The 17680-nt window shown below is 36.3% G+C and overlaps 1 protein-coding gene across 1 annotated transcript; it reads right to left on the bottom strand.

Annotated features, from left to right (window-relative positions):
- Window positions 1-1484: 1484 nt before the first annotated feature.
- Window positions 1485-14925, bottom strand: LOC131145781 (receptor-like protein 34). Its single transcript, XM_058094968.1, has 4 exons — window positions 14841-14925; window positions 14450-14739; window positions 2056-2539; window positions 1485-1960 (listed from the first exon to the last, which is right to left on the bottom strand). Exons 1-4 carry the CDS (start codon window positions 14923-14925, stop codon window positions 1485-1487), a joined length of 1335 nt encoding a protein of 444 aa, XP_057950951.1.
- Between the last annotated feature and the right edge of the window lie 2755 nt (window positions 14926-17680).

The following is a 17680-nucleotide window of genomic DNA, read 5'->3' on the forward strand; positions in this document are numbered from 1 at the left end:
CTACCCAAAAGCCCACCACAAATCCAAATGGGAAGCCCATATAAAACCACTTCATGTCAATCCATATATCATGCTTCTCCTCCATGCCACCCTTTGGTATAATTGGAACAACATGATCATCATATTTGGTACAAGTGGAGGGCCACAGAGGTCATGGTTGCCAATGAAACTGAGTGGACTAAAGGATTGGATTTGGGTGCTCAAAGGAATTCTACCTGACAAGTTGTTATATGACAAGTTTAAAATATGCAAGAATGTCAAATTTGATATACCATTTGAAATTTCACCAGTAAGTTGGTTCATTGATAAATCAAAAGACTCCAATTGTGTCATGCTACCAATCTTCTTAGGGATCATTCCGTGAAATTTATTCATAGACAAGTTTAAGGATATCAAACCTTGGAGACGGGTCAACTCTGTAGGGATCTCTCCGTATAAGTTGTTACGTGAAAGGTCCATGCTTCTCGCCAATGGAAGGATTGAACTACCATATTCATACTCCTGATCTTTCATTACCAGCAGTATGCTATCTGCGAAGATCGTCAACGGCAGCCTAAATCCATTATAACTATAAAGTGCGAAGTACCATGAATTATATGGCTCGTTGACCATTGCGTTGAAGTCACCAAAACATTTTGGAATGGTACTTGAGATGTTATTATGCGCGAGGTCTAGGATTTGAAGAGAATTGAGAAGACAGAGATTGGGTGGAATAATGCCACCGAACATTTTGAACGGAGGCGAAGGATTCTTAGCCCAGGAAAGCTTTTCCCCGTCCACGATGGTATGCTTTCAGAAAATTTATTCTCCCCAAGATCCAAAACTATTAAATTATTAAATTTTCGAAATACCGTAGGTATTTTCCCAGAAAGGTTGTTTCTGCCCAACTGTAAATACTCGAGAGATGTTAGAGAACTCATGGAGCTTGGCATATTTCCTTTGGAATTATTGTTGTCCAATCTCAAGACCCTTAACTGTTTGAATTTCATCCAGCAATCAGGAAGTTCTCCAGAGAAATGATTGCTTGATAGATCTACATATGTCAAGTTTGTTTCCTTCTCTTTCCTTCTACAAAAGTGCGCAGTAACCGATCCATTTAAGAAATTTTTGGAAAGATCTAAATAATATAAAATAGAAGACATGGGTGGCAATGTGCTTTGGATCTGGTTCTGCGATAAATCCAAATAAGAGATCTGAGATAGGCTACAGAACCAAGCGGGGATGACATCTGATATTGATGCATGGCGTAGTTCTAACTGCCTGAGATTCTTCTGCGTTTCCAGCCATCTAGGAAATTGAGGCCCCACGTGGCTTGAGCTCATTGAAAATTTAAGGAGTTGAAATGATGGAATCCAGTTGCGACTCACTTGCAAGGCCAACTGATTTAACTGATTAGCATAAAAATATTTCAGCCTCGTCAGATTTGCCAAGTGCACTTCTGAAATGGTGCCCTGTAAGGAATTCTTACTGATGTACAGCGTTTCTTATTTTGAGAAACTCCCAAGACTTTCTAGAATACTCCCGTTGAAAAAGTTGGAAGAAATATCCAAGTCCCTTAACGATGACAATTTCCTTATAGACACAGGAATTGGATCAGAAATGGAGTTGGTAGAAATATCAAGATAGGACAAAGTTTTAAATTCTGCTAATTGATCGGGCAATTGGCCTGATAGGTGATTTCCACTTAAAACCAAAGACTCCAGTGTCTCCTGGAAGCATGAATTATGTCCCAAAAATTCAGATATATCTCCATTGAATTGGTTCGATGACAAATGTAAAACTCTTAAATTGCAAAGATTTCCCAAGGATCTTGGGATCCTTCCTTCAAGGTCATTGCCATCTAGATGGAGTTCCGTGAGTGACGTAAGATTGTCAATAGCACCTGAAATTGTACCTTGAAGATTGTTAATTGAAAGATCGAGGCTTTGGAGGGTAGTCATACCATACAACAATTCTGGTACTGTAGAGTTGAATTCACATAGAGAAAGATCAAAGTGGACATGTTTTGTAGAGAGATAGGAATTGAACCCCCTAGGAAATTGGAACCCCACAGACTGAGTGAAAGAAAAGAAGGAAGACCAGAGAGGCAGCCAAATATTGAAGAATCGAAGAGGTTATCGGAGAGATCAAGGGTGGAAAGAGAAGAAAAATTGACATGAGAAAGTGGAAGAGTGTTACCTAGCGAACAACTAGACAAGTGTAAAGTGGATAAGGAAGGGAGCATGCTCATCACCTTTAGCCAATTACTGGATGCCCGGCTGAGATCCACATAACTCATGTCTAGAAACTCAATTGAGGTGAGATGAGAAATCCATCTTACGTCATCTGACGTAACGTACAAATCATTATAATAAAAATTGCGGCCAAGATCAAGATAACGCAAACTTGAAAGATTCCCAATCTGAGGTGGAATGGAGCCACCAAATCCTGCCAAAGACAGGTTAAAATATGTGAGAGAGGCGAGGGAACCAAAGAAATCAGGAATTTTAAGCCCTCCAAAATCATTGCGACTCAAGTCCAAGTGCCGGAGATGCTTCAACTGCAACAATGAACCACTTATGTTCCCACCCAACCTGGACCTCTTGAAAGCATCGATATGAGAACCATAATCGTAAAAATCATAAATATTAAAGTTGATTGGATTGGAGAGGTTGAGATGGAGAACATGACCGGTAATGTTGTCACAGCGAACTCCTCTCCACCTGCAACAATCTTCGCCTACCCACAAAGAGAGGCGGTTGGAAAGATCCCTGAGACCTTTTTAAACTCGAGAAGGGCTTCTCTTTCCTCTGCCCTACAATGGATGGCATTTGGATTTCCATTAGAGAAACTCACTACCCTGACCCAAGAAAGCAGCACCAGAACAACCACCAAAATTGTTGTTGGGTGTGCATCCATTCTTATGGATGCATGCAAATAGCACAGGCTAAATAAAAATGCTTCTATGTTTTTTTCCCATTTGAATTTGAAGACGATGAGCAATTTGTATTTATAGATCATGCGTATGTACGTGGTAATCTTCATCAGCTCTTTAATTGTAATTTGTTAGCAAATGCTGAGGAGGAAGCTACTAAGAAATTGATTTGTTGCTGGAGTCACACCCCAGGTCAATTTAGCATGAAGACTGCGCTGTTGTACTGAGCTTCGCACTTATTATTTCTATATGCTCATTGCCTGAAAATTTTAATTTCAAACATGGATTTTCTAGCTCATATTTTTCTTTTATTTTCTTGTTTCACATAGTAGTTTCCCGTTTCTCATTAATGCAGTTCTGATCGCATGACTTTGCCAACTGCCTTCCAATGAACTTCTACTTTTGGTCTTCTATATGTAGAAAATGTCTTCTTTTCTTTTAGTAAGAAATTCAAGTACATACATAAATTTACAAGTAAAAATACATAATGCAGTTTTGAGGTAGGATTGTCAAGAAACCATACATGTGGTCTAAAATAATTGAGATGATGAAATCAGTTCAAATGATTAGTCAAAATTCAATTTAATAGTTTTAAAGTAAATATCCAATTAATTGAATCAAATCATAGGATCCAATTTTATTAAAATTTAGGGTACCATCAATTTTTTTTTCTTTTATATATATATATATATATATATATATATATATATATAGTATAATTGGTGTGTCAATTTTAAAATTTAAAAATTAAATTAAAGTATTAATATAGTTATATAAAATATATTCTACATAAATTTGTAATATGTCAATCTAACTTGATCAATCATAGTTACTGTATGAGTCAAATTGAAATCAAACAAATAACTAAACAAAATTAAAAATTCTAAACTAAAATAAAGCTAAAAAATTATTAACCGACATTTGGCTCGGTTTGGTTTGATTTTTCCATTTTTCTTGAATAAATACGAGACAATAATAAAATAATAGAGATATTTTGAAAGTAATATTTGGAATTAGTTACTTTTTATCAATTCTTTAGTATAAATTCATAAAATAATTTTGTTATAATTTATGTTATATTAATAGCCAGCAATTTTATTTTATTTTATGTAAACTAGTTATCAAATTCTTCTATACATCAATTCTATTTTTGAAAATAAATATTGACAGGACCAAGTCTAGCTAAAAAGAAAGGTCTTATCCGTCATTTATGTTGTATAATTAGACTAGTGTATTATTTTTCATGGTTCGAATGGTTAAGCAATGAATGGATTAAGCTGCTCCTTGTTTATTTATTTATTTTATATAAATTTTATAAAAATGCTTTTAATATTTTAATGGGGAGGAAGCTACTAAGAAATTGATTTGTTGCCGGAGTCACAACTCAGGTCACTTTAGCGTGAAGACTGCACTGTTGTACTGGACTAATCCCTCATTCCATGAGCTTCACACTTATTATTTCTATTTGCTCATTGCTTGAAAATTTTAATTTCAAACATGGATTTTCAGTTTGGGCATGATTTAGGACACCCAAATATTAAAAAAAAAAAAAAAAAAAGGGGGGGGGGGGAGGGAGAACAAAGCAACAAAGAAAGAGAAAGAGACTCATATTTATTGACTGGCCAAGTCTAATTAAATAGACTAGTGCATTATTTTTCATGAGTCAAATACGACACTTGGCTCGGTTTGGTTTGATTTTTCCATTTTTCTTGAATAAATACGAGAGAATAATAGAATAATAGAGATATTTTGAAAGTAATTTTGGAATTAGTTACTTTTTATCAATTCTTTAGTATAAATTCATAAAATAATTTTGTTATAATTTATGTTATATTAATAGCCAGCAATTTTTTTTTTTTTTTATGTAAACTAGTTATCAAATTCTTCTATACATCAATTCTATTTTTGAAAATAAATATTGACGGACCAAGTCTAGCTAAAAAGAAAGGTCTTATCCGTCATTTATGTTGTATAATTAGACTAGTGTATTATTTTTCATGGTTCGAGTGGTTAAGCAATGAATGGATTAAGCTGCTCCTTGTTTATTTATTTTTTATATATAAATTTTATAAAAATGCTTTTAATGTTCTAATGGAGAGGAAGCTACTAAGAAATTGATTTGTTGCCAGAGTCATAGCCCAGGTCACTTTAGTGTGAAGACTGCACTGTTGTACTGGACTAATCCCTCATTCCACGAGCTTCGCACTTATTATTTCTATTTGCTCATTGCTTGAAAATTTTAATTTCAAACATGGATTTTCTGTTTGGGCATGATTTAGGACACCCAAAAATTTAAAAAAAAAAAAAAAAAAAGGGGGGGGGGGGGGAACAAAGCAACAAAAAAAGAGAAAGAGACTCATATTTATTGATTGGCCAAGTCTAACTAAATAGACTAGTGCATTATTTTTCATGAGTCAAATACGACATTTGGCTCGGTTTGGTTTGATTTTTCCATTTTTCTTGAATAAATACGAGAGAATAATAGAATAATAGAGATATTTTGAAAGTAATATTTGGAATTAGTTACTTTTTATCAATTCTTTAGTATAAATTTATAAAATAATTTTGTTATAATTTATGTTATATTAATAGCCAGCAATTTTTTTTTTTTTTTATGTAAACTAGTTATCAAATTCTTCTATTCATCAATTTTATTTTTGAAAATAAATATTGACGGACCAAGTCTAGCTAAAAAGAAAGGTCTTATCCATCATTTATGTTGTATAATTAGACTAGTGTATTATTTTTCATGGTTCGAGTGGTTAAGCAATGAATGGATTAAGCTGCTCCTTGTTTATTTATTTTTTTTATATAAATTTTATAAAAATGCTTTTAATGTTTTAATGGGGAGGAAGCTACTAAGAAATTGATTTGTTGTCAGAGTCACAGCCTAGGTCACTTTAGCGTGAAGACTGCACTGTTGTACTGGACTAATCCCTCATTCCACGAGCTTCGCACTTATTATTTCTATTTGCTCATTGCTTGAAAATTTTAATTTCAAACATGGATTTTCAGTTTGGGCATGATTTAGGACACCCAAAAATTTTTTTAAAAAAAAAAAAAGGAGGGGGGGGGGGTGAACAAAGCAACAAAAAAAGAAAAAGGGACTCATATTTATTGACTGACCAAGTCTAACTAAATAGACAAGTGCATTATTTTTCATGAGTCAAATACGACATTTGGCTCGGTTTGGTTTGATTTTTCCATTTTTCTTGAATAAATACGAGAGAATAATAGAATAATAGAGATATTTTGAAAGTAATATTTGGAATTAGTTACTTTTTATCAATTCTTTAGTATAAATTCATAAAATAATTTTGTTATAATTTATGTTATATTAATAGCCAGGAATTTTTTTTTTATTTATGTAAACTAGTTATCAAATTCTTCTATACATCAATTCTATTTTTGAAAATAAATATTGACGGACCAAGTCTAGCTAAAAAGAAAGGTCTTATCCGTCATTTATGTTGTATAATTAGACTAGTGTTTTATTTTTCATGGTTCGAGTGGTTAAGCAATGAATGGATTAAGCTGCTCCTTTGGTAAAGATGTCTGCAGTTTGTTCCTTGGTAGGTACATACGACATACAAATGGTTCCTTCTTCAACCTTTTCTTTGATAAAGTGTCGGTCTACTTATACATGCTTAGTCCTATCATGTTGAACTAGATTAAGAGAGATATTGATGGTTGTTTTGTTGTCACAGTAGAGTTTGATAGAGAATTTCATCGGGATCTGTAATTCTTCGAAGAGTTTCCATAACCACAATCCTTCACATATCCCTTGTGCAGCTGCCCTGAATTTAGTCTCAACACTACTTCGAGCCAGTACATTCTATTTTGTACTCCTCCAAGTCACCAAATTTTCTAATACAAATGTGCAATATCCGGTGGTAGACCTTCTATCTTCTGTTGATCCTGCCCAATTTGCATCCGTGAAAACTTCTACTTCCTTACTTTCACACTTATTGAAGAAGAGTTCTTTACCCGGAGAGCCCTTGAGATACCTAAGGATCTTGTACCCGGCATCTAGGTGAGTCTTTTTGGGTGAATGCATGTATTGGCTTACCACACTAACAGTAAATGCAATGTTGGGTCTGGTATGTGATAGATAGATGAGTTTACCAACCAATCTCTAATACCTCTATTTTTCAACTGATATTCCACAATCTTCAACTCTCTTTACTGCTTCAATGGGGGTTTCACTAGGTTTGCATCCAAGCATGCCAATTTCGGTTAGGAGATCAAGGATATACTTTCGCTGAGAGACACTAATACCCTTTTTTGATCTGGCAACTTCCATTTTGCATCCAAGCATGCCAATTTCGGTTATGAGATCAAGGATATACTTTCGCTAAGAGACACTAATACCCTTTTTGATCTGGCAACTTCCATTCCTAAGAAGTATCGCATTTGTCCCACTTCTTTAACTTCAAACTCAGCAAATAGGACTTTCTTCAATCTTTCCATCTCTATTGGATCATCTCCGATTAGGATTATATCATCAACATACACAATCAGAATTTTTTTCTTACCACTTTCAGTCTGATGAAAAAACATAGTGTGATCTGATTGCCCTTATCGGTATCCTTGGTTTTTTATCACCTTCGCAAATCTGTCGAACCATGCTCTAGGAGGTTGCTTGAGTCCATACAGGGACTTCTTGAGTTTACATACCCTGTTTTCTTCACCTCTCTTACTAAAACCTAGAGGTATCGTCATGTAAACTTCTTCTTCTAACTCGCCACTTAGAAATACATTCCTAATGTCGAGTTGCTGCAGTGGCCAATCCAAGTTAGCTGCCAAGGACAAGAGGACCTGAACTATATTCAGTTTTGCCACTAGTGCAAATATCTTCGTGTAGTAATTAATGTCATAGGTTTGCGTAAATCCTTTTGCAACAAGTTGGGCTTTATACCGTTCAACTATCCCATCAGCTCTATATTTCACTGTGATGTTTTCAGTACTATCAACTATAACAAACATTCTATGAACGGAATGATTTATTAGAAAATACGAAAGTATATGATTATTCAGTATATTATGATGAATGTTTACAGATATATGAAATATATTGTATATGTATAATTGCATTAAATGTTCATATTGCCACACAGCTGTATTTAGTTTATTTTCCCTTACTGAGAAGTGTCTCACCCCCGAACTTAAATAATTTTTAGGAAACCCAGGAGGACTGGCAGATCGAGGCCGCCATTGAGATAGTGTAGTTCTACCCTACTAGGAGGGTAAGTTTTTTTATCTAGGAGCCAAAGATTGGTGTGGTGGGTTCTTAGATATAAACACAGACATTTGGAAATGTAGTTAACTCTGGTATTTGGATTTTATGGTTATGAAAATATGATTTAAATTTTTTACTGCTTAGGTTTCCACTGTGTATGATAGGTGTCCCCGATACCCACGAGTTCGGGTTGACTTTGTTATTAATTATGTTTTATTATATGAATATTTAAGCAGGTTGTTACAGTTTGGTATCAAAGCCTAGGATAGTAGGTTTTGTAGACTCTAGAATGCAGCAATAATAATATCAGAGTATTGGATAAGGGAATTTGAGGTTTGACTTTGTAGTCTAGATGAAGGACTTTCATGGTGGTTTGTGTGATTTTCCTGGGGTGACGATTTCAAGAAAGTCATGGTAAACTATCATCGGGTTGGGTATCTAGGTTGCAGGATTGAACCTTGAATTAAAATCTGGAGAGATGAATTAATTAGGAGTACATACTATATTGGCTAGGTGATATGTAAAGTGAAGGGGTTCTGAGTTAAGTTATTTGTTTTTTAGGATGGACCCTGGTGGCGGTAGTGCCCATGCCAGTGGGAATGAGGGTGCTAGACCCTCAAGCGCTGTGGGTAGTGCTCAGATGTAGTCTTACATAGCGTGGCACAGCAAGTTATGGCCGAAATTGCTAGGAGTTCGAGGGAACAAGGTGGTCCTTCGGCAAGCCACGGTAGCTCGATAGAGAAATTCATAAAGATGAATCCTTCAAACTTCTCAAGGGGAACAGATCCTACAGTCGCTGAAAACTGGGTGCAGGAGATACAGAAAATATTTACAGTGCTGCAATTTTCTAAGAAGCAGAGGGTGTTGTTCGCTACCTATAGATTGACTAGGGAAGCCAAGAGGTGGTGGACGGCGGTGAAACTCCTAGAGCAGCAGAGGACAGTACCTGTGGAGATAGCATGGGAGCGGTTTAAGGAGACATTCTTCGATAGGTATTTTCCAGCCTCGTCAAGGGAAGTTAAGATAGAGGAATTTCTAAATCTGAAGTAGGGACAATAGACCGTACAGCAGTACGCAGCGAGGTTGATCAAATTATCTTGCTTTGCCCCATACATCATACTAGCTGAAGCAAAGAAGGTACGACAGTTTGAGAGAGGTTTGAGGAGAGAAATTCATAAGCAGGTGTCGATATTGAAGTTAAAGGATTTTACTGAATTAATGGATAGGGCCACTATAGCAGAAGTTGGGGAGCGATTGAAGGCTGAGGAGTAGAGACAGAAGAAGAGATCCACACCTTCTGGTTCCCAGCAAGGAGTCGGTTGTGGTTCAGGGAAGAGAGGTGGCTACTATAGAGCTCGGAGGCAGGAGACCGGGAATCGCGGTTTTCAGGGTGTACAGCCATCTCCAGCTTGCTTGTCTTACTGGAAGAGACACCTGGGGGAGTGTCATACCGAGCGAGGTGTTTGCTACTGATATAGGGAGCCAGGGTATATGATGAGGAACTGTCATGCTCAGATTGGTACTGCTCCTACTCCTAAACCTGCTCGAGGAGGCTACCAAGCGCCACATAGAGGCCAGCAGAGAAATATGGTTCGAGTTAGGGTCTTTGCTCTAACGCCGGGTGATGCTGAGGCAGCCGACAAAGTGGTGACAGGTAAAGTTAATTTGTTTTTATTTAAAGTTATTACACTATTTGATTCAGGTGTCACACACTCGTTTGTATCCTCGAGGTGTATTAAATTGTGTGGGACTGAAACACAGACATTAGATGTTGAATTCTTAGTAGTTACATTGACCAGATCAGTAGTGAGATGTAGTAGGGTGCTTCATGGTTATCCAATTGATGTTCAGGGGAGGATTCTATCTGCTGATTTGGTAGTGTTAGACATGCATAGGTTTGATATTATTTTCGACATGGATTGGCTAGCAGCTAATTTTGCCAGTATAGACTACCATGCAAGAGAAGTAATTTTTAGACCGCCAGGAAGACCAGAATTCAGATTTAAAGGGTCACGAGTGAACTCTCTACCTCAGATGGTTTCAGCTATTCAGATGTGGAGACTGCTCTTGATCGGTTGTCGGGGATTTGTAGCCTTTGTAAAAGAAATGTCAGATAATGAATTGAAGCTTGCTAACACACCTGTAGTGAAAGAATTTACAGATGTGTTTCCAGATGAATTACTAGGTCTGTCACCTGATCGTGAGGTAGATTTCCCTATTGATCTACTTCCAAGTACAGCGCTGGTCTCTAAAGCACCGTATCGAATAACACCGACAGAGTTAACAGAATTAAAAGATCAGTTGTAGGATTTGCTTGATAAGGGCTCGGTTTGGTTTGATTTTTCCATTTTTCTTGAATAAATTCGAGAGAATAATAGAATAATAAAGATATTTTGAAAGTAATATTTGGAATTAGTAACTTTTTATCAATTATTTATTATAAATTCATTAAAAAAAATTGTTATAATTTGTGTTATATTAATGCAAGTAGATGGAAGCCACTGCGTAACTCCCTTCCCCTAATAATTCTCTCTTTCACACAATTTATACGCTTTTCTCTTTCCTGTTTTGGATAATTAATTATCAGAACAAAAGGCTCTAATTCCAGTTTGAGGCAGTGAACTGTGATCGATGGGCATCGACCGATCATCGTGATTCATGGCATGCATATTCATTTTGATTTTGCTGCCTTTTGGGTCTAATATGGTTGCTGATGGAGACATGAAATCAATACATAATTTCAACCATTTTTTTATTTTGCTTTTGTTTTTAATTTTGTCAAAAATTTAGCTCGCATTTAGAATTTTAAAAATATTAGATAAAAAAATTTTAAAAAAAATATGAGAAAATTCAGTTTATTTTTTTATGTTTGATTATCAATAAAATAAAATAAAATAAATAAATAAGTATATCTTTAGTTGACCTGCACCCAGTGCATCATACATATCTTCATACCAGAAAAAAATTTCTGCATTCTGCAATGTATCCTTAACAGAATTCTAACTTTTCTCATTATTTTTTTTTTTCAAAAAAATGTTTATAGAAAATAGCAAGAAGAACTTAAATTTGACTCGGGATAATGCCAACGGCTAGCTCTCTTGGACTCTTCATGTAGGACCTAATCATTTCTTAGGGGGAGAAAACATGTCTATAGACACTACAAATACTTCATGTATTGATTGAGCTTCTTGTAGTAAATAGAGAATCTAATCTCCTGCAGTTCTAATGGGAGTGATGGCTACAAGTTTGCCCACTTTTTCTTCTACTATCCATATCATAATTAATTCACAAATGATAGAAATTCAAAAATGGACATGATGAAAACATCCTTAAAAGACTATTATTTGCATAATTCACTAACATTCCTAAAAAATCACAAATTTTTCAAAAGTAAAAAAATAAAACTCTAACTATATCTCAGGTTCCATTATAAAATCCAGATCACTGCTTCCATATGATCTGCTAGGTTGGTGCATGAATTGACTTATGAAATCAAAATGAATAATTTCTGTATTTCTTAAATAATTTTGTACAAGTCAGTACAAACTACTTATAATACAATCTCTGCTCTAAATATGGAAACAATCTCTTAAAAGAATCTCACTCAATAATATACAATAAACACCCCCCAAATATCTCCAAAATACACGGGATTTCTACACTCCCCCTCAAGTTGGATCATAGATATTGATTATGTCCAACTTGTAGATGAAATCATCGAAACTTTGTCGAGCTAACCATTTGGTAAGGATGTCTGCGGTTTGTTCCTTGGTAGGTGCATACGTTATACAAATGATTCCTTCTTCAACCTTTTCCTTGATAAAGTGTCGGTCTACTTATACATGCTTAGTCCTGTCATGTTAAACTAGATTAAGAAAGATAATGATGGTTGTTTTGTTGTCACAGTAGAGTTTGATAGAGAATTTCATCAAGATCTGTAATTCTTCGAAGAGTTTCCGTAACAACAGTCCTTCACATATCCCTTGTGCAGCCGTCCTAAATTTAGCCTCAACACCACTTCGAGCCACTACATTTTGTTTTTTACTCCTCCAAGTCACCAAATTCCCCCAAACAAAGGTGCAATATTCGGTGGTAGACCTTCTATCTTCAGTTGATCCTACCCAATCTGCATCTGTAAAAACTTCTACTTCCTTACTTTCACACTTCTTGAAGAAGAGTCCTTTACCCAAAGAGCCTTTAAGATACATAAGGATCTTGCACACGACATCTAGGTGAGTCTTTTTGGGTGAATGCATGTGTTGGCTTACCACACTAACTGCAAATGCAATGTTGGGTCTGGTATGTGATAGATAGATGAGTTTACCAACCAATCTTTGATACCTCTCCTTTTCAACTGATATTTCGTAGTCTTCAACTCTCTTACTACTTCAATGGGGGTTTCACTAGGTTTGCATCCAAGCATGCCAGTTTCGGTTAGGAAATCAAGGATATACTTTCGCTGAGAGACACTAATACCCTTTTTTGATCTGGCAACTTCCATTCCTAAGAAGTATCACATTTGTCCCACCTCTTTAATTTCAAACTCGGCAACTAGGACTTTCGTCAATCTTTCTATCTTTACTATATCATCTCCAGTTAGGATTATATCATCAATATACAAAATGAGAATTGTTTTCTTACCACTTTCAGACTGATGAAAAAACATAGTGTGATCTGATTGCCCTTGTCGGTATCCTTGGTTTTTTACCACCTTCGCAAATCTGTCGAACCATGCTCTAAGAGATTGTTTGAATCCATACAAGGACTTCTTGAGTTTACATACCCTGTTTCATTCGCCATACAATTAATACGCTTTTCTTTTTCCCTGTTTTGGATAATTAATTATCAGAACAAAGGCTCTAATTACAGTTTGAGGCAGTGAACTGTGATCGATGGGCATTGACCGATCATCATGATTCATGGCATGGCCACGGCATGCATATTCATTTTGTTGCCTTTTGGGTCTAATATGGCTGCCGATGGAGACATAAAATCAATACATAATTTGAACCATTTTTTTTATTTTGCTTTTGTTTTTAATTTTGCCAAAAATTTTGCTCACATTTAGAATTTAGAAAATATTAGAGAAAAAATTAAATAAAAAATATGAGAAAATTCAGTTCATTTTTTTATGTTTGATTATAAAAAATAAAATAAAATGAATAAAAAGTATATCTTTAATTGATCTGCACCCAGTGCATCTTACATATCTTCATAGCAGAAAAAAATTTCTGCATTCTCCAACGTATCCTTAACAGAATTCTAATTTTTCTCATATTTTTTTTTTCAAAAAAAAATGTTAACAGAAAATAGCAAGAAGAACTGAAATTTGACTCGGGATAACGCCAAGGGCTAGCTCTCTTAGACTCTTCTAAATACAGGACCTAATCATTTTTTAGGGGGAGAAAACATGTCTATAGACACCATAAATACTTCATGTATTGATTGAGCTTCTTACAATAAATACAGAATCTAATCCCCTACAGTTCTAATGGGAGTGATGGTTGCAAGTTTGCCCACTTTTTCTTCTACTATTCATATCATAATTAATTCACAAATGATAGAAATTCAAAAATGGGCATGATGAAAACTTCCTTAAAAGAGGTAATTCATTAACATTCTTAGAAAATCACAAATTTTTCAAAAAGGAAAAAAAAATAAATAAAACTCTAGTTATATCCCAAGTTCCATTATAAAATTTGGATCACTGCTTCCATATGATCTGCTAGGTTGGGTGCATGAATTGACTTATGAAATAAGAATGAATAATTTCTATATTTCTTAAATAATTTTTTATAAGCTAGTACAAACTACTTACAGTACAATCTCTACTCTAAATATGGAAACAATCTCCTAAAAGAATTGTTGGGCTTTTGTGGAGCCTAGTTGCGTTAAATTTGGATGATGACCCGACATTTCTTTAATGAGAGATTTCTATCCAAAGGCTTAATCCATGGAAAAATATTTTTGGGCCCATTTTGTAGCCCATTCGGAACCCTATGCGCAACATATAAAAGGATTGTTTTTGGGTGATTAGGGTATGCGATCATACTTTGCGAGAGAGCGAGAGGGAGAGCATTGTACTGCCGCACTCTCTGTATTTTTTTCCTGATAATAGTAAAAACCCTACAACTCTGTGGACGTAGGCAAAATTGCCGAACCACGTAAATATTGCCTTGTGCGTGTGATTGATATTTCTTTGGCGCATATTCTTTCTCTATTTTGTTTCTCACAGATTTCGAGAATTTGTTCTTAATTCCCAACAAGAATCTCGCTCAATAATATACAATAAATACCTTTTTCCTCCCCTTTCGCAGAGGACCCCTAGCCCTCGTGATGACGGCGACGAACCCTAGCTCTAGCGATGACGAAGACGGTGACTCGGTGCCTTTCGGGGATTTGCAGAGGAGACTCAGACGGAAGTTTGTGCCATTTCTAGGATTTGCAGAGGAGAAACTCTCACGACGACAGCTTTGAGACGACAGTGGTTTCAGGAACGTGAGGGAGCCATTCGTGGATTGTAGAGGAGATGCAGACAGTGGCTTGTGCAGTTCCGAGTTTTGCATAGGAGTCTCGCGATGGCGGTCTAGAATTCAGAACCAGGGGAAAGTTTGACACCCATGGGGACTTCGAGCTCTGCATCTCTCCCACTCACATCCCACATCCACATCCCAAGCCTCCTCCTACTGTGCGCGATTCGCCAGAGAGCAAAGTCACTAGCCACAACCACAGATGGTTGCCCATCTCGCCGCCTGTCGGATCTCCAAGACATTGAATTCGGTAAGCTTTTTTTCTACCAGTACTCAAAAAATCTTTAATCAGGTATGTATCTCTTCAACCATCTAAGATTTAGTCTAAGAAAGATGCCTACAGCCTAGAGTTTAGATGGCGGCGCCTGTCGGCCGTATAGGGGATCCTCCACTAGTGGGGCCTCTTTCGAAAGGTGGTTCAGGACCTTTGTCGTATACCCATGTAGTATCACATTCTCAGGCTGTTAACTCGTCATCTTCCTCTTTCAAACTACCCATGAGATATCCTATTAAGAAGGATGGAGATATTGGTTTCATATTCTCTAAGACTGAGATGAACAAAGTGGCGGAAGATTTTCGATTTGCGTTGGTTTTAAAATTATTGCGATCTAGACCATCCATTGACGTTATCCGTTTGAATATCATAAAGTCTTGGGGCCTTTCGAAGATCCCTTCTGTTAGTTTCATGGATGATTTTCACATACTGGTTCAGATGACGAATGTACGAGATTTTCTTCATGGATGTTCTCATGAAGGAAGGATTTTGGCTAGGTTTCCATTTCGTCTTTTTCGATGGACAAAGGATTTCAATTTGAAGCAGGAACCATCCTTGGCCCCTCAATGGTTATTTCTCCTTGGTCTTCTTTCCGATGCATATGTACAGGCCTGATTGTTTACAAATTCTAGCCACGAGGTTTGGTCGATACCTGGGAACTGACAATGCTACGCTTAACCAAACTAGGGCTACAGGTGCGAGAATGTGCGTGGAGGTGCATTTATTGGAAGATCAAGTGGATGTTTTCTAGATTGTGGTTTCTGCAAATCATGAAATTTGGCAGGAAGTAAGGTATGAAAAGCAAGGATTTTGTTGTGAGAAATGTCATAGACAAGGGCATTCAAAGGTGGTATGCCGAGTGGGTGAAAGGAAACAGAAAATTGAGGATAGAAGTAAGGATATGAAAAATGCTAGACAAGAAAATCGACAAGAAGTTTGGCGTGTGAAGAAATTGGATAAAGGGAATGAAGTTCAGAGAGAATTGATAGATCCATGCATTGTTGAAGAACCTTTAGAGGTGGCTCATGTTCAAGAGGGTGCAACAACATCACAAATTTTGCCAATGGTGGAGAAAGTTCCGCAAAGTGAGATGGAAGATGGGGAGTTTGTTCCTGAAGATCCGAGGCCTGAAGTGGATATTTTGCAGATGAACACATAACAGTATGAGAATGTGCAGAGGGTGGAGATTGTTGAACCAGTCATGGGTGTTCCCGACGCTGATATTCTATTAGTGGAAAATGGTATAGTAGTGCATGATCAGTTGATGACATCTAGTAATATGGTTTCAAAAATCTTGGAACAAGAGTGTACAATCATGCTCAGGTATGTCCCACATAATTTTGAATTGGATAAGGAGGTGGAGACAAATACTTTAGAGAAACTCCCATTGGAAAAAGGTTATTGTTCGGATGATGATTTACATGTTCCGTTGGTTAAGTTGAAGGATATTAATGGGCAAAGTGAGAAGTCTCAAAGGGTTATTACTCATCCAAAGAAACTTGATTTATGATTAATACAATTTTAGTGTGGAACGTGTGGGGTTTAGGCACGTCTAAAATCCGTTTACAAAAGTTAATGAGGAAATTTTCGCCTTCTATTTTGGTTATTTTAGAGCCATTTTCTGATGAAAGTCTGATGTCGCAATGGGCTGACTTTCTAAATTTTCTGAATTTTTGTGCGAATGCATCAGTGGGGGGTAAACTTTGGATGTTTTGGGAAGAAGAAGTGCACTTTGAGTTACAAAATATGTCTGATCAAGTTATTTTGAGTATTTTTAGTTCTGTGCAACAAAATTTCTTGGCTTCATTTTTTTATGCTAAATGTCGTCAAACAGATCGTCGGGAACTTTGGAATGTTTTGGAGTTTGTAAAGAGGTATGATTTCCCTTGGTTTGTGGCGGGAGATTTTAATATCATCCGTTCATATTCAGAATGTATTTGTGGTCATACGAGGCCGTTATCGGCTATGAAAGAATTTAATACTTGCTTAGACAACTGTGGTCTTATGGATTTGGTTGGTACTGGCAACAACATGTTTTGGTGTAATGGTCACAATGGAAATTCTTGGAGTTGGGCAAAATTGGATAGGGTCCTCTATAATTCGAATCTTCTCCAATCTTTTCCAAATACTTATTTTGAGTATGGAAAGGGGAGGACCTCAGATCATAACCCATTGATTATTCGATTTCATAGAAATTTGCATCAGTATGGTCCTTCTCCTTGCAGGTATCAGAATATGTGGAGCACTCATCCGTCTTTTAAATCTTGCGTGGAGGAAGCCTGAAGGGAGGAATCACATAGCATAGGTTTAGTTAGACTTGCTGCTAAATTGAAGCATACAAAAGTTGCAATTTGAAATTGGAACAAACAAGTTTTTGGACATTTGCATCAGAACATTAAAAAACTGGAGAAAAATATGGAGGTTCTAGAGGCTCAGCTACAGGAAGGGTATTCGCCAAAAATGGAGGAAGATTTCTTCCTTACTAAACTCGAGTTGGAAGCTTGGGAAAAGAGGGAGGAGATTCATATTTCTCAGCTAGCCATAAAGAAGTGGTTGGAGGCGGGGGATAACAATACAAAGTTCTTTCATGGATTTTTGAACCCAAAGAGAAAGAAGACTATGATTCATTAAACAACTATGCGTACTTCAATGGCCTTTAAATATTTGATTTGAGCCCCAATTAACCTCAATTCAGTTTGAGTTATTTAATTATTGAATACAAA

Source organism: Malania oleifera, chromosome 13 (genome assembly GCF_029873635.1).
Source record: "Malania oleifera isolate guangnan ecotype guangnan chromosome 13, ASM2987363v1, whole genome shotgun sequence".
In the NCBI taxonomy this organism is placed as follows: Eukaryota; Viridiplantae; Streptophyta; class Magnoliopsida; order Santalales; family Ximeniaceae; genus Malania; species Malania oleifera.

Coding starts and splice junctions, on each gene's coding strand:
- LOC131145781 (XM_058094968.1), bottom strand. CDS start 14,925: ATGTCTTGGAGATCCGACAGGCGGCGAGATGGGCAACCATCTGTGGTT. Junction 2,540..14,449: donor TGCGAAAGGGGAGGAAAAAG/GTATTTATTGTA, acceptor TCATTGTTGCAG/TTGAAGCATCTCCGGCACTT. Junction 1,961..2,055: donor TCCTTCTTTTCTTTCACTCA/GTCTGTGGGGTT, acceptor TCAACTCTACAG/TACCAGAATTGTTGTATGGT.